Source organism: Battus philenor, unplaced genomic scaffold (genome assembly GCF_028537555.1).
Source record: "Battus philenor isolate CCGP_79_NKW_IND1 unplaced genomic scaffold, ilBatPhil1.0.hap1 SCAF_19, whole genome shotgun sequence".
In the NCBI taxonomy this organism is placed as follows: domain Eukaryota; kingdom Metazoa; phylum Arthropoda; class Insecta; order Lepidoptera; family Papilionidae; genus Battus; species Battus philenor.
This window is the reverse complement of record NW_027181681.1, coordinates 10,095,582-10,118,839: the sequence shown is the minus strand read 5'-3', so window position 1 is coordinate 10,118,839 and position 23,258 is coordinate 10,095,582. Positions and strand designations below refer to the sequence as shown.

Sequence of the window (23,258 nt, the reverse complement as noted above, 5' to 3'; positions counted from 1 at the left end):
TATTTGTATTTTACAATTCAAAATTTAGTAGCAAATATTGGTAAAAAAAAACTATATAATTATCAATCCTTAGCGGAAGTATGCAGCAGTTTTTGGTAATAAAATCCACATGGTGCCGTCCAATAAATCATGACAGGGTAAAAACATTTTGAGATTTATTTTATCCGTTAAACAGAGCATTATACTATAATATAATGTAATATGCGGTAATATCACACGATAAAAGTTTTTCATGAATACATGATTTGTTGAAATTTGTTGAAAAAGTCTTACGTGTTTCCTGTACAGATTCGAGATACTATTATACTAGTCTATTCACAGCTGATTATAATATATACATAGTGATTATGTTCGATGTAAAAGCTTTGAATGGTTTCAGGAATAATAAACAAAGTAATGATAAGAAAATAAAAAAGCGATTAAAAATTCGGAATACTTCATATTAAATTGAATTATTTACGTCTATGCAGATTTTGTACTACCAGAAGTTATTTGGTCTATCGCATTTAATTTTTAATAAATATAACAAAATTTTAATCAAATAGAAAAAATACAAATAAATAAATTTGGAGTATCTGATTGTAGAATTAAAATAACCGATTATGATATGTTCTTTAAATATATACCGAAATTACATTGTTTTTAATTTTCATCTGTCTGCTTGTTCCTGCTAGTCTCTGAAATGGCAGATGGCAGATAGCTGATGAAAAATTAAAACTAATTAAACTTATTTTTCTTTTTTTTTGTAAATTTCACACGGACGACGTTCACAGCTAGTCTAATATATTTCACAGTAATTTCACTTTATGCGGAGTAATTAGAAATGGGTTTAAAAGCTTTTAAGATTTTCGTTGACGAATGAGCTATAAATTCACTTACAATTTTTACTCTTATATCTAAACAAGACGAATGTAGACGAGACCGCGTTATAAAGAGATTGTTAAAAATTAAATGCTGAGACTTTGCATATATCTATAAATATTTTTTGAGGATAAATAACGACGATCTCTTAAGAAGTTGTGAAGATGTTATTCGAATATAAAAAGATTCTCCGAAACTTTGTTACAAGAGGACCGAGACTTGCGATGGTGGGTCGCGGGTTCGATTCCGTGATACAGTCTTAAATAATTTACACTTTGTGCATTAAATGTTCAAGCCACCCCTCACAAACTTGTTTCCAGGAGTGAGCAGTAGCTTCCTCTGTGTACTATAATACTATAATGTGATCACCAAGCCTGCCAAGCGTGGCGATTATGGTGTAACCTCCATAGATATCTTTATGAATGACGAAGTCGATAAAGCTGACATAGGTATTTTAAAATTGACTTATAAAACCATTTCTCCAACATCACATATTTACCACTTTTTTCGATCCCTTCAGAAATTTGGTGAAATATTTTTTATTTAAATTATTTCATTTTTTAAACAAAAAAATTAAATTGATTAAATTTTTGAAACAGTTTTTGGTGTAGCTTTTTAGTATTAGGATACGTAAAAATATAGTCTTCTGGCATTTGAAGTTAATTTAATATGTAATATGACTAAATAAGAAAACACAAACGTGTATATTGATAGAACTATTTTACAAATAAAATAAACTGTACTGTGATGCGTGGCCTTTAAAAAAATGTTCGCAGTACGCGAGGCCAAAACGCACTGGTAATCGAGTGTCGCCAGATACAGCACCGTTTTTCCTACATCACTAGCGGTACCCAAAACTTTCCAAATAATAAAGTTCCATATTTGTAAAATTTTAAAAACACTAAGTGGCTTAAAAGTAATATTTTATAATATGAATATCGAAATAGCTTTTGCTTGCTTTACTATCATAACTTTATTTATTTTTTTCTGAAACTATCTATTTTATACAGGTGTATTAAACATTAATTGACAGGAAATAGGCTATACATTCACCCCATTAGAGCCTGTACACGTGAATGGTTTAGAGACAAAGGCTATACACAATGTATATGTAAATGTGTAGTATGCAGGTTGTATTGTGTGATTGAAACTATTATTAATTTCAAGTTGTAAATGATGGCATCGCATACGTCAAGTTGGTTATGAATGATAAATGATATCTTTGTTGTGGTTGCGATGATAGGTTTGTTACCAAAGTCATTTTGCTCGTGAAGCATATTCTGTTTGTATATAGTAATTGGAGGTAGTAAAAATTAGATACCATCTTCATACTTTTTATTAATTTTAATTTGTATCGCTAGTGTTTTTTTTTACCATATTTTTTTTCGCTTTTACTAAACGCAGGCAGTTGGGAGATTGCCGCTATTTGATACGGATATTTCTTCTCCCAGCTGCGAGGCACGATAGCGTTGTATAATTATTCACAATTTTTCTTACACATTTTTCTCTTATGGGTTAATACAGCTAAAATTTATACATATTAACAAAACAATTTGGAAGTTTTACTCAATTGTATATTAGTTGGTACATTATTTTATTTTAAGTCGTTGCCCAATAGCTACAGACTGTTAAATGCTTTGAGGTTTAGGACAATGTGCCGGGTCAACTCATCAAAAGATTCTGCTGTAGATTTTTCTTCAGGAGGTCTCATAAGTTAAACGGAGGTATATTGAGGTTTTCACATAAGGTCACGTAGCTACGTCTTTTGGATTCGAATCGGGAGCAGTGTCTGACTAAGTGATGAAATCTGTACAGTGGAATCGTCACATGGGCAAGTCTCGTTATCGATTATTTTCAAACGGTGTAGGGACTGCTTGCAGTACCCGTGCCCGCTTAGTAGTTGTGTGAGATAGAAAGATGTCTTGATGAGTTTTCGCAGTTTGTTTATGTCGGTGATTTTCGAAAAGAGTCCTATGGTATATCGACCTTGAGCCGAGCTCTCGTATCTAGTCTGCCAAATGCGGTTGATAATCCAACTTTCTTAAGCAATATAAAAGAAAGTTGCATGTTCGAAGTGGCCGGGCACATTGCTCGTGAAGTCGACCGACGACCGTTAGTCCTGAAGGTTTTTGAGTAGAAATCACGAGCTAATAGACGCGCCTGCCATTAGATGGACCAACAAGATAATCAAGGTCGCAGGAAGTCTTTGTATACAGATAGCGTCAACGCCGGTCACCGTGACGGTCTTTGGGGAAAGGCTATTCCTTGTATCGATTAGTTTTTCTTTTGTTTAATATTGATGGGTATAGATGGCGCTATTATTAAAAGTGTTGTTAAAAGTTTAATATACGCTATAGAACATTTTAACAATAAGGAAGCAGAGATTCGTGCAGAACTGGGTTTCATATGTCGCCCTATACATGGCCGCTGAAATTTAATGACCCGTGGATGCTTTCGAGATGTGATGCAAGAAGAAAATTCTGCGCATCCCCTGGACTGCAAAGCGAATGAACGCCTCGACACCCAAGGTACTTAAAACAACAACGAGGCTTTCATCTCTAAAGTCTATGGAGAATCCTTGAGTATTTTGGTCACATTTTCATTGTCGTTACAGCCAAGTTCGAAGATAAAAGATGATGAGAAATAAGCCCAATGAGATGGACAAATCAAATCTGTACCACTTTAGACAATAAAGTTCACTATGCCATGCTTCGTCAATCTCAACTGATAACGCAGGTTCGTCAAGGAGAGAGTAATCGGTGGAGGTCACAGCCCTCAGCAATGAGGATCACAACGCAAGTAAGAGATGGTGTCTCTCTAATTTCATGAATATTGACCTCCAACTTTAACACAAGTACCATTAAATTTTTAAAACCTTTTCGTATCTTTATTTTCCTTAATATCATAGCAAAAGTATTAATAAATTATAACCACTTTTCATTGCATATGAAATAATTGCTGTTGTTTAACAAGACTACTCAAGTTAACTGATGAAGTTTCACAAATAGCCCGGCAACATGTTATGTTTAGGAAGTGTATTTTAGAAACATTTTGCATTCAATTTAGCTTCCGATTTTTAGTTTATGCGAGTCTTTGCTTAGGTTAAATAAATAAATGTTTTATTGTTTATGTAACTTGACAAATAAGTCACAATTAATTTTAAAAAATCACAATAACAATAAAGGTGTTTATTTACAGTTTGTAGATATTGAATAAAACAAAATAAAAAATAATAAGAAATTGAGTTAAACTACGGCAACGATTAAAAAAGAAGAAGTCTCTTACTATAATTTTACTTTTATGGTATATAAAAGAACAGCTAATCGTTGCAATAGCAATCATTAGTTTGTAAAAAGCTATTTATATCCTGTGGCTGTGTGTCATTTCTTTTGTATTAGTGTTTTACAAAACTTGTCAGATTCTATAACCATCTCAAAGAAAAAAAAAAACAAAGCAATTAAAAAAAATGTATAATATATGGTCATCATTTTTAAATAGCTTTGTTTTAGAAAATGCTATAATATAATCGCCTTAACGTTATGGTTTATTAACAGTGTTAATTAACAAAGCTAAATTGAATCTATTTTCAAGTCGAGATTTACATCTTAAAAAGGATTCTGCTAGCGTTCAATTGTGTAATCTAAGCTGCTTAGAAACTGTGATTTTTAATTTTAATTAAGAAAAGGACCAACGATGTTTACACCGATTAATACACTAATCACATAACTCTTGAAGATGCCCCGTGGAGGAGTGAAACACGTGTTGAATGATTTGGAGGTGGCATTTGTGTGATTCGCATTGTTTGTCGCAGCATATATCAGTGGGCTAGCGGGCAGTGCACTTTGTTGCACGACTACCACTGCATATCGTGAAAAAAAGTGTCTAAATATTGGTTCTTTCCTTTCTTAGGATGGACTTCCGCAAGGTAACGCCTGATTCCATTAGATATTTAATTTTAATATTTAAAATTCAACTACAACATTTGATTTCCTTTTAAGATCCATTTTGAAACTCATTTTTATTAAGCTTTACTATATAATTATTTAACTTCAGGTTAGTACTAGAATTAAAGATAAGCTAGTTAGGCTTCATGTAGTTAGTGTTTATTTTGTCCGCAACTGTGTACGGGTAATTAAAAACAATATACTTCGATGTAACTTTGTAGGATGCGTGGTCATTTTGAATTTAAGGTGTGGCACTCTATTGTTTAAGGTACAGAATTTTTTTAATGGCTCTCGTTATTAGGGGCCTGTCGTTTCTCCATCTTATTTTTAGTAATGCGATATAAACCTTTCTATTTTCACTGTCTCTCTCTCATCCTTCACAATTTCTTTCTTTCTTTTCTCTTTCATTATTTACATTACATTTACGCATTGCCTCTCATCCCTCGCCACATTTCTTAAAATTTTAATCATTTACATTTCCGACAATTTCTATTTTTTTCTCTCTAGTTTTTAATTCGTTAAAAGCCAACGTAAAAGCATTATAGTTTGTAATAAATTTAAGAAGTTTAAACAAAAACTCATTTAAAATCCATTTAAAATGAGTTGTATTTTTAAGAAAATGAAGTTTGGGAATGTAATATATATATCTATATATATATATACATATATATGTATATGTATATATATATATATATATATATAGATATAGATATATCTACATATATATGTATATATATATATAATGTGTTATTTACTATTGTATCAAGGATATTATAAAAGTGACCAAAGTGAATCTTCGGAGCTTTAAAATGAAGGATGTCAATAGCAGATTACGATAGTGCTACTCTTCAAAGTCCAGGAAAACAGAAACACAATTTTTTATACATAATTTTTCATTTTTATTACACTCATACACAGTGGTTTTAAAAAAAACAAGACTATATTCAATCAGTACTACGTCTATGTGACTTAGTGGCCATCTAATAGGTTTTTAGGGAAATATGACCAAAACATTTCGATGTATTTACCACCATTAAGGGGGAGTTCGTTCTGATTCTAGTTTCCATCAAATCAGGCTCTTCCGGCATCGATTCTTTTTTGCAGTGACCACTTCCACCTTCCACGCAGTCGCTTATACATTTATGTGCTCTGTATGCAAGGAGAATGCACTCTGCATGTTAATTAATTATATTATTCGTAAACATATATTATATATACGTTTAATAAGCCATCTATCAAATAAGCTATATTATATATTCAAACTTTTAAATATTTTACACCTATAACCAATTATCCTTTACGAATAAAAATATGTCGCCAAAAATTTTGTTAAGCGTAAATCTCGATGACGCACGCCCAATAAGGCTCTTTTTCATATTTCCTTAAGGCGCGTAGAAGGTTCTTTGAGGTAAAAATGCTAATAAACAATAAACCAACACCTATTCCGATATTATGAGGTTTATACAATAGAAACCTATTATTCTAACATTATAAAAGGTCACTTGAAAGAGTCACATAAAATTCCACGGTAACTTCGGTCATGATTAAATGTTTACTGTGCTGCCATCTATTATAAAAAATCAACAACATTATTATTTCGACTCCTCCCCTAAAGAAGTCCATTAGGTGATGTACTATTCCGCCACGTTTGGCAGACGGGTTAGCGATCGCAGTGTGGTACTGCGTACCATAGAGGATACTTCTGCCCATTTTCTAGAAACTTCTTTTTTGAGAAGTGGCAATTCTGAATTAATTAAAGTACAAAGTGATACTAGATTGTATCTCAAGAATCGAATCCGCGAACTGCGAACGCAAGTCTGTGTTTATATAAAACTTAAATTTTTTATAACATTTTGCTTTGTGTCATATAATACATTTCATTAATCACTAAATATTTATCATTATATTTTTAATATAAATTTACCCTTTTGACATAGTCTTTAGCATTAACATGACAAATGGGTCCGTGCTCGGTTTAAATAGGTCGACTCCGGGTCGTACATGGAACTAAAAAATTACTAAATAAGAAAATAAATTTCTTGTTATTTTATTTTCATTTATATTAATAAAATATTTTTGGTAATTAATTACTAAACTTTTATATTTGTATACGTTTATTAATAACATGTATAATGTTACATTGGAACATTTTTATTACCCACGAAGCGAAGTTATTACCTGTTGTTCTATGATACATATAATCCATTATGATGCTTTTCATAATATTTAGGTACAAATTCTAGCGCAGTAACATTAAAAATAATGATGATGGTAATAATTAACTATTGTACAATTCTAGTTCGTAATCAGTTGACAGACAGATTTACATAATATATTTATCTACCATAAATAATGTATTAATTTTGGTCAGAATGTACAAATTGAAACTTGTAACCAGTTATGACCTCTATTAAAAATTCTGATAACAGTTTTAAGGTTTCCTTACAAATGCTCTTTAATGACTTTAATTTCGAAATTTTAAATTTCGTAATTCTTTCTTCTTTTTCGAATTATTTTAGTTATTACATTATATCGATTTATATTATTAACATGGGTACATTAAATTATCAAAGATAAACAGTAAGATTAAAACCCAGTCTATTAGTGTCGCCCACTTGCATAACAAATTTAGAAAAAATATTTTTAACGTAACCTAAACGTACGTAAATCGCACTAAGACTAGAAACACCACATATAATTAAGACAGATAGTTTGTCTTAGTATTTTTTTTCTACCGACGACATTTATTTACTCGTAGCGTATACAAAAAAATATCAAGTATTTTTTAATGCGCCGATTCTAGTAAATTCATCTGTTTAGAGGCAAATAGCGCTTCCAGTATGAGATTATCCGTGGCAGAATATGCGGGAGCGATATGGCGCGGTTTACGAGGTCCGTTACACCTGTGGCGTTTGCAGGGATGAATTTTGTGGTTAATCACAGCGTGTGACGACGGCATTTTGAGGTTCAATTACGTAACCCAGAGATAATGGTGCACGGACAAAATGTATAAAATGTTATCTGACTCTACAAACTTTAAATTGTTAAGTTATTCGCATTCCAATGGAAAATATGTATTAATGGTCATATTTCAGAGCGATCATTCATTTAATAATAAAAAATAAAAGTAATTTGATGACCGATAAATCCTGACCGATTTTATACTTTTATCTATAATGGAGACTTGTCTTACGAAATAATTTTGTCAGTATTTTCATTTCTTCATTTCTCTTATACCATTCATCACACAATCCCACATCCTCTCTTCCTCCTTCCTTTACATTATCTTATAATGTATAACTTTAATTTAAATTCAGGACATACATCGCCTTCTATTCGCCGCCGAATTTTTCATTATGTTACATTTCTGTTATATTTAAAGGTGAAGATACAAAATGAGAATATCAATCTGCAAAACTTGACCAACTTCAGGGTTTATTGGCAAGCATAATCACTCAACGAGCCAGGTACGGTAGAGCACGAACGGAAGTAATTGACATAGCCAAGAGGAATATCAAGTTGAAGTGACATTGGGCAGACCATATAGCGCGTAAAGCAGGCAGTTGCTGGATCCTTATCATTATAGAATCGAGATCACAGAACAGCAAGCAAAACGTCGAACGTCCAGCCACAATGTCAAGACGACCTTGTATAAATATGCTCTAATATAGTCCTGCTGCTTCCTACCAGTTCTATTGTATATCTGTGAAAGGAGGCCGATGTGATCATAATAAAGTTAGTCATCCTTGACGCGCTATCAACTGAGTACCAGTTTCGTTGGAATGAAAAAATATAGAAAGGTAAAGCCGTTAGACCTTTCTGGAACATTGCATGAAGCTAATAGTTAAAGTGTTAAAAGAGAACAATAGTAGGATAAGGTAAAGAAAAATGACGGTGATAAAGAAATAAGCGATAGATGTTGTGATACATGTAAAAGTTTTAAGAATAATATAAAATAAAAAAAAACGTACATACAATTACAATGTCCAGTCCAGGAGGATATGGTGAAGGAAGAGAGGCGAAGTATGAAAGGCAATAGAAAGAAAAGGAATAACAGATAATGTGAGGAAAAAGATGAATGAGTGAAAGATATTGAGACGGACAAAAGAAGAACGAAGAAATAATAATAGAGTGCATAGAATAAGTTACTAAGTAAAAAATTGTCCCTGTGAACTCAAGACAGGGGGGGATATACGAGAGCTCTTGGTAGAGAGCTTGATTTCATGGCCAATTGATAGGTATAGGATAAGTTAACAGGCATATGCATTATATGAGAATTGCTATTTATTTGGCTCTTACTAAAGATATGTCTGAGGCATATCCACAAGTTTTGTGAAAATAAATATTAAAACGTTATATTTTTTATCCATATTCTTTTTAGTTGGCTTATATTAAAGCAAGTAAACTTTGAACTATATCTACAAGTTTTCTGTTAAAAATATTTTGTTACTGAATAAAAAAATATATTTTCATTTATAAATTTATCCCACTTACACTGCATGGCTCGGATGAACGTAATATAAAGTTATAAATTTCATTAAAAAAAATTGCACTCCATCGACCACGAAATTCTATTTGTCCAATAACACCACATTTTCTGCGCAGTATTTATTCGAAATGAAATTTAAAATTCTATTTTAAAATATTATTTGGGTTATAAAAAATATATTTCCAGTGCGCTTGGCTGTCGTTTCAGGGTCGATTCAATGTTTTTGAGAATACTTCACGGCGTCAACGTTTTTTTAAAAATATTTTTTTATTTTATAAAATTATCTCTCTTGCGTACAATAATGCTAAGTGGATGTTTATTTTAAATGAGCGAATGAGATATAATATACTACGTCATATAAACCTACAACAAAGAAATCACTAAAAGAAGGCAATAGTAGTGTAAAAAAATATACATAACAAAGCTGCCCTGGGATACCTTCCTACCTTAAAGGAGATTTTATGCTAAGCGTCCTTCGCGTTATACCTCCTGGCGCCTGCAAAATCTGTAAATGCAGTATAAGTCATATATTAAAAAAAAAGTTAATTCATACTAAGATACCATATTCATCTGATAGCTTATAAGGGCAACTCCTGACTGACTTTAACCCGAACAAGTCATTCGTTAATAGAACCACAGTAAGAGGGTATCAATAACCTATATAAATACATCCTTTATGTTATGTAGGGTACTCCCCTTCGCTCAGATGGTCTTCGCTACTAATTTGTTACTGGACATAACGTATTCAAGCGTGTATTTTCGATGAAGTATATTTTGTATCAATTGAATTATTATTTTATTAAAGTTTGTTTATTAAGATTAATGTTGACTGTTTTTACAATTAACATTTTTGACAATAATTAAACGAATAATGAAATCTATCATTAAATTTATAAATGAATACGGTAGACTGTCAGAAAAAAAAGTAAAGCTTAGGAAAAGCTACACGACATAGTAACGTATTCCGTGTATATTGGACTAACGATTTTATAAATGAAACAAATTATTAAGTTAGAAAATGTTCGCGGTTCTCTGGATCGAATCAGATAAGTAGCGGAGTTTAGGACATTCACCTACAAGGTGAATAGACAACCTTAGAATGGTCTTCGGAATAGGCTGAATGAGGCGCTCTGGAGAACCCTATGCCCCCTATGGTCATCTTTTCTGCGCTTTATGTAGTTTGCTCTTTGCCTTCTACTTGCCTATCCGATGGGCTAGGTTAATAATTTTTGTTCGTCTACGGATCTCTTATTTCTCTTTTCAATATATATTATTTGCATTGTTATTTTTACCACAAATCAATTTTAAAATTTATTATTTAAAAATTAACTATATTATATTCGGGGGACCGGAAAGTAATGTCGTTTCTGTCGAAGAGAAAAACCAATTCATTTTACTGCTCCGGCATTGATATTTTGTATACTTGATGGCAAAAGGTTGTTGATAACGAAGGTGAATATGTTGTTGATTACAAATAAAAGCTTGTTAAAACTGCAATCGTGTGAATTTAACATAAGAAAGCGATATTACTTTCCGGTCCCCCTAATAAATCTGTACAATATCATATAAACTTAATATAGTAAGAATACAATAAAGACGCAGACAATGTGTGACTTCTTATAGACATTATTTAGATAAATAGGAAAAACTTAAGACTTGAATAAATTGATAATGTCGACTGACGGCAAAGAAGTACTTATTTTATTATAAAAACAAAGTAAGTTAAAATTTTTAAAATAATTTTCAATTTATCTCACATAAAGGTAATTTTTACGATATCAAAGTGTTTTATTAACCATTTTAATACTTTCCCATTAAAATAAAGAGTATTTTTATCATATAAAAAAGCAGATCACAGTGGCAGCAAGATCTAACGGAAGGCGGCAATGAATGCTTTCCTTCAGGAAATATGTTTCCGTACCTCACTTCTGAGATATTTAATAAAAATATTTCAATTATAAAATTCATTCATCGATAATTATAATGATTTACCTCCATATCAATATGTCAATATATTTATTAATGTTATAAATTAGGTATATTATTATGGTAACAACATAAAATAAAATACCCCAAAGTTTAAGGGAAAAGGTCGAGTTGCCCGAATATTGCGGAATAGGCTGCTGTTAGTGGCCAAATGGGTGGTCTGACCTCGTTATTTTGCGATGTCTGAGTTCACAGTATACGTATATACGTCGGATTAATAAATTAAGGCACACGTCTAATGTTGTGATCATAGCAGCTAATAATATATATTTCTTATTTAATACGTTTTTTTTTGCGAACAGTTTTGAGTGGTCGTGTTATGTTGTGTTTAGTTTACACTTTTCTACATTTTATTTCTATCACATAAATCATATTTTATTGTCATTTCAACCGTAGGACGCCGGTAAAGATGTTATAAAAAAACTTCCACCTTGATCTCGAATCACAGTGGGCAGGGGAACAGACAAATAAAATGTTGCCACCCTTATAGGCGACCCTTATAGGTCACCGTTTCCTAGAGTTCTGTAGAAAGGTAAATAAAAATAGATAGGATAAATAAAAACAAGACTCAGTGATAAAAGAAAAGGGTAGGATTAGATTTACGGTAAGTCATGCCTGTAAGCAAAATAGGTACGTAAATAAGGTTAATAAGATAAGAAATAAAAAGTGTTTTACTCGAAAAAAATTATTATTAGAAATTAAAATTAAAATAAAAGGTGAAAAAAGTTAAATATGAATCAAACTGTGATACTGTAATAATTTGTATTATAAAAATAAGAACGAGAGAAGGAAAGCGATGTGTGAAAATAGATATAAAAGAGAAATGAAAAAGAGATTGTGAAAGGGCAGAAGGAAAGAATATGATAAATTGAGAAGGATAAAAAAGAGAACATATGAATAAAATTAGAACATTTCTTCAAACATAGTAGGGGGAACACGGGAGAGGCCCCCAAAAACGGAGTCTATAAAAGAAAAGACAACCTACTCAGGCTATTTTTCTGATAAATGCTGTAGCAATTTTAAAAATTGCTTCACTTCACACACACAATGTATTTTTTACACAACTTATTAAGATATGATCGTCATTATTTTAGCTGTCAGACGTCTACTACGATTTCCAATAGAACCAGTCGGAAGTGGCCTGCAACCAATCTTCACTTTGTAGATGGACGCTAAAACGATCAGGAGTGGAAACCAAAGACCGGCAACCACAGCACCTGTGCTGATCCTTAATACCCTGTCGAACATCAGCCATTTTTGCTAATAATAGTTTTAGTTCATAAATTTATATTCATAATGAATATTACATATAAACCAATTTTAAAACTAGACTACATTTATTTTTATTTTAACAATTATGAATCCAGCATTATCTATTTAAAATATAATTTAGTTGAGTTTTTTCTTTCTTTTAATGATAACGTATTTAAAAGTCAATGTTAAGAGAATTTTTAAATTTAGATTGCTTATTAATAATACAGACATCATAATTTTATGCTGTTTCTGTTTGTGAAAACTTTTTAATGTATTTCATATATTTATATTCTGTAAATAATTAGTAATTACTTAATCTAATTGTAAGATTTCAAGAAAGCAAAGTATCCATTACATTACGTAAAATGTAATGTTTAACTATGTTTAATTTCTAATAATTACTGTAGTATACATAATGTATATTTCTAATTAAAACGCTTCAGAGCAGATTGTATTAAATTTTTCGGCTTAATTGAAATAGCAAAATTGCTATCAAAGACCATAGACTATGGTAATAAAAGATAGTAACGTAGGTTGAAAATTGTCCATTCCGTGGCAAATTGCCAATCATCTGCCAGAGCAAACAATTTACGGAATAATTACAATCACAGTCCTGCTCCGTTATAGAGTTGCGGGGGTAACGATGCTTCGAGATATTCAAAATTGCTCTAATGTACTTTGTATTTTTAGGTACAAAAATCCATTTGGTTAAAGACAGCTTTTCATAATTGTACTTCACACGTGTACAAGTATGTAAGCGAAACATTTAATTTCGTATATATTTTAAGTGTAAATATAGTTTTATTAAATAACTACAATTGTTTTATATGTCATTAGCTGTCCCCTGCCTGGTTCGCAAACTAAACTAAAGTCCATTTTAACCACCTTTCGGTTAGAATATTGTTAAAACACGTTCTTAGCTAAATCTTACTTATCAAGAGGAATATTTTTAACAAACTTCAAGTCTCTGAACCTTATGGTTCCAGAAATATCGTGATGAGTCAGTACATGTATGGAAATATATATTTACATACATAGATAAAGATTGATCTTATTTAGATAATAATATTCAAACCCTCTAAGATGTTACTCAGAGTTTTGCAACTCAAAATTGTTTTGAATTAAAAACTGAGAGATTTTTTAATTTCACTGATTGCCGTAAAAAAGAATGTCGTTATTTAAAAAAAGAAGATATTCAGCAACAGCGACCGTCTAGACAGTGGATTTGCAAAAGTGATTTTACATTTTGTTTTACGTATACAGTATAACATAAGAAATTTTAATGCACCGGAAGAAAATTACCTTAATATTTACGCAAAAAAATTTATTTTCCCATCTGCACCGGGTATTGCATTTAACAAACACATGGAACTTCGTACTAATTAAGTTTGGCCCAGTTACTCGCCCCGGACGCTTTATTTCAAAGGTGCAGCCCCGTGCACTTATAACATAATAACAATACCAATAGATCTCACGTAATAATCTTAATGACCATGTTATTAAATTTTCTGGATACTAAATCTCTTTTACGTGTTTTATTTATTTATACAGAAAACACACCAGAAACCAATGTATTTAAATGATTAGCGTTATAAATGACTAAAAAGTCTAAGCCAACTTATAGTTTAGGTTTATACATTTACAATATGTATTTTATATTTGTATGCCTTTTGACAACGAAGTAAGATTAAATAGATTAAGACAGGCCTTCTCGAAAGATAGCTATGGAGGGATATAATATCATAGCTTCGTTTGGTAGGCGGGTTGGTGAACGCTGTGTGGTGTTTTGATACGAGAAAGACACCGCTGCCCGTCCTATAGAAACTTGATTGTAAACAGTGGCGATTCGATATAATTAATGGACAAAGTGTGAATTTATATAACATTGAGTCTCGGGTATCAAACCCGCGACCTATGATCGCAAGTCTCAATCCTCTGCCGCTAGGCTACCACTGCCAAATTGCTATTACTGTATATCTATTTTCTGTTACTTTAGCTCTTTAAACCTTTCATCTATCCTCAATCACTGCAGTTAGGCCTAATTACTATTTATAATATCACAAATTTTATTTTCATTATCCTACTATACATATATCACAGTTCTTATTGTATATATCACAGTCTTTATTACTATTACAGTATTGTTATTTCTTACATTTTCATTTTTCTTAATATAATTAATTCCAGTTCACAATTTTCTTACCTGTTTTACTTATTTATTTTTATTTATCACAGTTTTTTCCACCAACCTGCAGAACTTGAGGAAGGATTCTCTTCCTTCTTCAATCATGATGGAGGCAATGGTCGCCTCCTCAATCTTTTTCCCAAACCGGCAATCGGTGTCGACTCGAAGCCCTCCAAAAGCGGGGCATTCGGCTACCGGGTGGATCATGGTCTGGTCCACGCCCGATTTACAGAAGCACGAGTGATCCTTTCGATCGCCTTTGAGTCGGAATCCTAAACGGATATTATCGAGTTCTTAGTCCAGGTGCCTTCGGAGCGTACGTTGAAACGTTCTGAGAGCTCGGCGTTCTCCCGATCCGGTGATTGTAGCTCGTAGCGTCCCAAAGTGACGCTTCACAGAATCTTCGAGCTTCACAACCTTAAATAAGGTTTTAGGTTAAGTGCCTGCAACGTCCTACCTCTTTGCAGTGTCTCATGTTAAAAAAAAACTATATATTAAAATTTTATATATGTTACAATTACTTTACAACATTTTGCATTGACTTTTTTAGGTTTTTTGTCCCTTAATATTTCATATTTTTATGTTAAAACGTTTTTAAAAGAAAACTGTATTCTTTTCCTACGTAAATTACTGCATTACTAATTCAATGAGGTCAACTAAGGGCCGTTTGAATCTATTTTCGTCGGCAAGTGTCATGTGAAGAACATATTATTCTGTTCCGGTTCTAAAGTAAATGGAACTTGTTATATAAATTATGATAAATTACTCGATTGTTTACTTTGCTTATAACATTATAGGTTTATACAAGTAAATGTATTATTTAATAATATTGTTTTTGGTAGTTTGTATATTGCCGAAAAAATGCGTCAATTGACAGACACATCTTGTTTAGTCCATTCTAGATATATGCACAGCAATATGTCGGTTGAATGGGGTAATGCTGTTGATATAGATATAATTTTTGTGTGCTAGATAATAGAGTTGTTCGTGGAATCTATTATTTATGATCCAGAGACTATTACAGAAAGATAGTGTGAAGAAAATTTTAAGGCGGTACTTAGACGATATATATTTGACGATCTGGTCTATGTAAGTAAGAACATGAATGAACTTGAAAATATTATTCCTCTCTCTAGCCTTTATAATATTAGTAACTTTTTCGTAAATAATAAATAACATAATGGTAATATAGAAAGAATTTTCAAAATTCGGAAAACGACTATTTCAAATTGTTGGTTTCTTTCTGATGTTATGGATTTGTTTTGCCAGAAGTTATTGGCTTGTCGCATTCCAACAGAAAAATAAATTTATGTAACTGATTTGAAATAGGTGTAAAAGTTTTAAATCTTCTTGCTGAACAAGTGAACTATAAATACACCCCTTTGAAGGTTTTACAAGATTTAGATTCACATAAACAACATTGATCGACCAGAAATATATTTATTATAGATCAATAATAATCATATTTATAATTTTGTTTCCTATTTATGCTTGCGTAGAGTTATATTTTAAACTTATTTAAAAACATTTTGTGTAAATAAGTGATAGTTTGATATAATTTATTTTTGCGCATTAATTCCGAGCATTATATTTACGAGTAACAAGATCTCAAGATTAAATGCATTATAAAACGATTATATTTTCTCCGTAAATGCTTGGCGCATAACTAGAGGCGTATTTAAAATTTAATTACATTTAAATATGTAAAATTATTAAAATAAAAATGATAAAAAAGCATCGCAATGCTGATATGAGTTTTTGCAAGCTTCGTTTATAAAACACAGAGAGTTTCGTATATTCCTCTGCAGTATGACTTCCTCGGTTTTTATTTTCACTCGTGCGCCTTGGCTTAATTGAATTTCGAGAATTAATAGCTAACTTTGAAATTTTCGGTTCTCGTTTTTCGACGAAAATAGCAAAATATAATAGAACCAACTGATACCAATACTTTGCTTTTTTAAACATTTCATAGGCCTCCACCAAAGATATCTATGTGGAATATATTATATTCCCCATGCTTAGCGGCGGGGAAGGCGATCGCAGTGTGGTATGGTACGCAGAGGACGTTTCTGACCATTATTTGGAAACTTGTTTGTGAGCAGTGGCAATCCTATTTAATTAACCCTTAATAACCTAGTTTAAATTTTGATACCAATCTTTTAAACCGAATGTTCACATTACTATTAGTTTTTTTATAGGTTGGCTGTACGTATTTTACTGTTGTATAGTATTCTTTCCAACGACATTAAAAAAAATCTATTTTTCCCTTCATCTAGACCCTCAAGCAAACACAGTAATATTAAAAAAATCACTTTCGTAAATCAGGCTACTAAAGGTTAACGCACAAAGTGTGAATAACATAAGTCTATCCCGGGAATCGAAGCCGCAATCTACGTTCGCAACCTCATTTCTTTACCGCTGTGTGACCACTGCTCTATTTACTAACTTAATTATGATTAAATTAGCTAAAAAATACCACCTATAAATGTCAAAATATGAAATATATTTTTTAAAAATTTTTAAACAGAATTGTTTATTAATTATGATAGTTTAAATTTTTATACATCAGAAAATTGAAATATGACTTAATATTAATTTGAAATTTGACAGACATTTTTAACCGTTGCATCTTATAGTCTACAAATAAAGTATAATGCCGAGTAAGTAGAATTTGCTTACAGGCCTATAAATATTACTAAATAAAAAAAAACACGTCAGTTATTGGAAATATGTAAACAATTTAACAATAAAAAATTTACGTCCAAAAACTTAATACTAGGTATACAACAATACAGAAGAAAGATTCATTATCATGGCATGTCAGGCAATAGGCGGCCACTGCAAGAAATCTGCCTTTTCAAAGTTTGCCTCGATGACCGGTCTTGAGGTGCCCGACAACCTGCGATCTTGACTATGTCGTTGGTTAAGCGTGGTCTTCACCGCAGAACCTTTTGGCTCCAACAACCGTCGGTTGCACGAACGGCGTGTCCCGCCCGCTGCAACTACACAAGTAATTTTTTGAGCTACGTCAGTGACCTTGGTTATTCTGGGAATGAATCCAGATTAGAAACATCCTATTTGTCCTTGACTTTTTAGTAAAACGCACTATACGTCAACATTGACATTCACAGTATGTGAAGAGACAAAAGAAGTAATAAACAGGATGTAGTCAAATCGTCGTCGACGTCCAGTGCTCGACATAGAACTCCCCTACAGACTTCCAATAGAACCGGTTGGAAGCTGTCAGTATTCAACATTGAAGACTATAGAAAAGACGTCTATGGACCTAGACTATCTACATAACGCTTGTTAATCACTGGCTCCTTACACTTTGTTACACGACTACCACTGCATGTGCGGAAGTGACTAAATATTGGTCCTTTTCTTACTTCACTTTCACTTAATAAATAAAATTCAGAATAATTTTTTAGAGCCACTTAACCAAAGTAGTGAATTTACTAACATTTATCTGATTGTATAAGTTATAAAAATACAATAAAACTTTTATTTTTTATTAATATTAAATTACAGAGATTTGATTAAAATATACTCTAAAATTTATAACAGAGAAGATAGGCTCATATATTATAATTCCAAATTTAAATAGGATAATTTCGTGAAGGTCGCGCTCCCTCGATACTACGCGGCGGTGTTTGCATACAAATGTACTACTTTATTTACTCACTAAAATTACAATTTTTGTGGCTGGAAAAACAGCTTTTTTAATAACGTGTCGCACCCGTTAACCAAATAAACATTTATTACATTTTCTTTAATTAAAAGTGAAGTGTAATGGCATTAAAATTAGGTTAGAGGATTTGCAATTTGAAGTAACAGTGGGCACGCTATATAACGAACAGAATACCACCCACAAGGTGTATAGACCACTTTGTTAAGATCGTCAGAAGACACTGGAGACAAGCTACTTCCTATCAGGCCAATTTAAAATCTATGGAAGAGACCTATGCCCAGCAATGTACGTCTTTTGGATGGAATGATGATGATGAAGAAACAAATAAACTAAAAGAAATAATATATCTGCTTAGTATATAAGAAGAACTTGTTCTTTAAATAAACATATTACTATTATTTACACTTTTTTAAACACCATAGACAATAGAGGGAAAAAAAAACATTACATATGGTACAAGAGGCGGTTTTATCACTCTAAGCGATCTCTACCTATCTAGTCTCTACCTTAGGATGGAGATGAGAGACATGAAGGAGAGGGCAGTTTAGGGTGTACGTACATACAAATACATACATAACTACACACACACACACATATATAATTATATATGTATATATATGTGTGTGTTTGTAAATGTATGTATGTATACGTGGGAAAAGTTCTACATTAATAAGAATAAATAACAGATGCTACATGATTACATTATACATGTTTAAAAATCATTCATATGTATATTCATAGTACGTGACAAGCTATACCATTCCCACAGCATAGTTGGTTTTTTGAGCACGTGTTCCCAACTTTACTAACAGGAATTTGTGGAGCGTTCGTGACTGAAAATATTTTAATGTTCTTTACTATTGTTTCGTATGTGACTACTCTTGGTAACGATTTACCACGTGAAATACGGTATGAAATTTAAATTTTACTTTATAATATGATCAAAAATTAAACGTTAAATGTTTTGACTAATATTTGAAACGGCTTGATAAACTACTATTTCTTTTACATTTTTGTTAAAACACTTGGTGAACGTGAAATATTTTGAAAAGAAAATTGTGACAATTTTTCGTCATATTCTGTATATAAACCATTTTTTCATTCATATACTGATCTGTTATATAATCATTTTATAATAAAAGTCTTGCAGTTTACAAAAAAAAATTATCTTATGGGTAAATGTTATTTTACATTAAAACCCCAAATAAATAAATAAATTTATCACTAAACAATATTTCTTTTATTTATTTTTTAGCACGTGCGTCGCTAATACACAGGCAATAAAAAGCTATTTAGAAAAGACATTTTATAAAGTTACAATTATTATTTACAGTTGATTCGAATTTAATGTTTATTTGGCTAACCCGTTTATTTTTTTTTAATAAATGTGAACTTATAGGTGTCACGTCTAATGTGCATTGATAGGAATACTTTATATTTCTATTTTTTGGACTGGAATATTCCGCTTCACTATTTTATCCATCATATCCCGTACCTTAATGTATGAAACATATTCCACAAAATGTGTGCTTACCCCTAATTATCGAATCGGTACGGTAAAAAGGGTCGAGACTAGAACATCGCACCACTTATGGACAATGAGGAGAGTCGGATCTTTTTAGAATACTTCAAAAGGGTCATATGAGAGACCATCAAAACGAAAAAGTAGACAAAATACAAAAGTGTATAAGAGAGAGAGCAAAACAGAGCAAAATAAACATATATAGTATTTTGGTGAGAAGGCGACGAAGTGAGGCGATGAATTAGAAAAAAATAAAAGGAACGATAGAATTTCTGAAGAAAAAAAGATAAATGAATAAATGACATTCAAAAGGAAAAAAAGTGAAAACGCAAATAATAAAATCTATGGATAAAAATTATTTTCTTAAAATAATCCCTGTGTACCTAAGACATGGGTGGCAATAGTGGCCCCCAGAAACGAGGGACCATAAAAAAGTGATTTATAATAAAAGATTTTGATTTCTGATTAACAACGAAAAAGCCTCATGCATCAAAAATACCAAAGCATATACATTGCTCTCGGTGAAGTCCGACGCACTGCACCGCCAACAAAGTCGAAGCTAGACAATTAAATTGGACACGCATAGCGACATAAACCTTTTTAATGTACTTGACACAAAAGAAGAGTTTATATTCAGTGAACTTTGAACAATAAAACTAAGTTAAGTCTCTTATTATTTCAATTTTAAAAATTTGCTGGAATTTATCGATTCAACGAAAACCATTACTTCGGCCAATCAACCCTACTACCCCTATTGTATACAATTAAACAAAAACGTCGTTGTCGTTTCAGTCCATAGACACCCAGTTCAAGACATAGGCTTCCCCCAAAGATACCTATGAGGTTATATGCCATGACGATCATGTGCCTTTATTGTATTTGTATCAATTATATAGGTTTACCACTACACAAACAATTATCAGCGGAGAATTTCATCTGTCTATCTTATTCAGTAGAAACAGATCAAAGTTTTATAATTGTATCACATTTAATGGAATCAGGCGTTACCTTGGGAAAGTCCATACTAAGTAAGAATAGGACCAATATTTAGCCACTTCCGCACATGCAGTAGTAGTCGTGCAACAAAGTGCACCGCCCGCCAGCCCGCTGATTAATGCGTATGCGGCCAACAATGCGAATTACACAACTGCCACCGTTAATCCACTCAACACGTGTTTCACCCCTCTACGGGGCATCTTTAGGAGTTGTGTTACACCGATTAGTGCTAAACACAGAGTCGTTTGTTCACGTCACGTTGTATCACGTTATCACAAAATCAAAATAAAACGAGGAAAGTATTTAAAAATATAAAGTAAAACCAAAACTTATTGCTTTTTAATTATCTTTTCTTAATATTGTGTATAAACTAAGTTCCGCGAAACTAAAATCTATTTATGTACATGAGGTTTGATACAATCTTATATAATTCACATTTTTTGCCTTAATTATTGCCACTGCTAAAAAACAAGTTACCGGAAGATGGGCCGCAATACCACACTGCGATTGCCAACCCACTTCCCAAACGCGATTATAGTATATCCCGCTATAGATGTCTACGGGAGCATCCTGTGCTTTACAGAGAGCGTCTATGGGCTGAAATGACGACAACTAAACCTTAAGTTCTTGTAAGGTATTGCAAATTATTTAATTAACAGTAATATTAGTAACCTAATGACGAACAATGTACAATCAATGGGTTGAATTAATTATCTGGAATTATCTACAGCTGTACACGCATCCGCAGGGTTGAGACCGTGAATGTTGTAGTAATTTATAGCTAACAATGAGAATTAATTATGCGTTATGTAAGTTAATTAAAGAGCACGTCTACCTGTTATATATAGCAGATTGTATGTATAGTCTGACTGTGTTTTCGAATCTCTTTGAAAACCTCGCAGTCATGCACAAGATTTTTTTATGAGATAGAATAAAGGATCATACTCAATACTCCTCGTATTCTTAAACCAATTAAAGTAGCTGGTATAGACCAAAAATTTTTGTAAGTTAGAGAGGCGGTTAGATACACAGCGCGCAAAATGATCACTGGAGCCTTATGGTTTTGTAAATAGTGCCGTTAAGCGCACCATAGCACCGCTAACTACAAATTTGACAGATGGACTAGTTTTTTCCATGCGGAAAATGCTGAAGACAGGCTGATTCTAACCTATTGGAAATCGATGGGGAAGGCCTATGATTAGCAGTGAACATCTTACGGCTACAATAATTGTGATGATAATAATCTAGTCATTAATATTGTGACAAGAAGAAATTCTTATTTTCTATTAAACTATACATTTATTACTATAGTGTGTGTTAATTTATACATCGATAAAATAAACTAAAAATTTAGTAAACATATTCGAAAATATCTCCTTACTTTGAAAAGAGTAATTTTAGCGTTGAAAAATAAATAATTTTCATATATCTTTTACACGCTGAAAATTCCAAAAATTATTTTATAAAATTTGCAACAACTAGTGCTATATTTATTTTAAAAGATAAAATATTTTTCTTTCGGGCAGGATATCTTTATAGCTTTTTACTTAATTTTTTTATCGGATTTTTATATTTTACGAATACAGTCTTACTGTGACACACAAAGGAAGTTTTATTCAAGCACTTGATTAATATCAAGTGGATAGATAGTTTCTAAATTCAATTTTCTATAATTTTAGCATAGCAATTCGGTTCTTTTTATGCTCTAGCTCTATTTTAATATCACAAAAATATTTAACATTGATTTGCGCGAAAATGTTAATAACGTCGTAAATATTAATAAAAGAATGACGAATTCCAAATTCAAACATAATATAATGTTTTTCGTGACAATATTTATGGCCAGATTGAGTACATATACTGGTACATTTTTAATCCGTATTGGATCTACATCATCAATCACGACCCTTCGCAATAATTGAAATTTATCGATTTGATTTTATGATACAAATCATGTTACAAATTCATATATGTTAAGAGTGATTTTAAAAGAATATGATTATTGTCTCATTTATTAATAATTTAAAAATACATACACACCCTTACCGACAGGCACGCTTACACACTCAAACACATATATGCGTACACCCTCAAACGCACACAAGGACACTATTCCGATTGTGACAATTTAAAATTCTTACTATAATTAACATTTTTTAATTTTTACATTATTTAATTAATGTGTGTATTGATTATAATAAATCTAACATATAAAATTCTCGTGTCACGGTGTTCGAACTTGAACTCCTCCGAAACGGCTTGACCGATTTTTACCAAATTTTACATGCGTATTCAGTATGTCTGAGAATCGGCTACTATCTATTTTCCAT

The 23,258-nt window shown here is 31.8% G+C and overlaps 2 protein-coding genes across 2 annotated transcripts in view; one reads left to right on the top strand and one right to left on the bottom strand.

The window, feature by feature from the left end:
• Positions 1 to 14,926, bottom strand: part of LOC137921610 (allergen Tha p 1-like) — a 40,872-nt gene extending 25,946 nt beyond the window's left edge. Inside the window, exon 1 of the mRNA XM_068764410.1 lies at positions 14,784 to 14,926. Within this exon, the coding sequence (XP_068620511.1) occupies positions 14,784 to 14,926 (143 nt within the window). The remainder of the gene's footprint in view (positions 1 to 14,783) is intronic.
• Positions 1 to 23,258, top strand: part of Trpm (transient receptor potential cation channel, subfamily M) — a 268,334-nt gene that overhangs the window by 154,380 nt on the left and 90,696 nt on the right. The window lies entirely within an intron of this gene.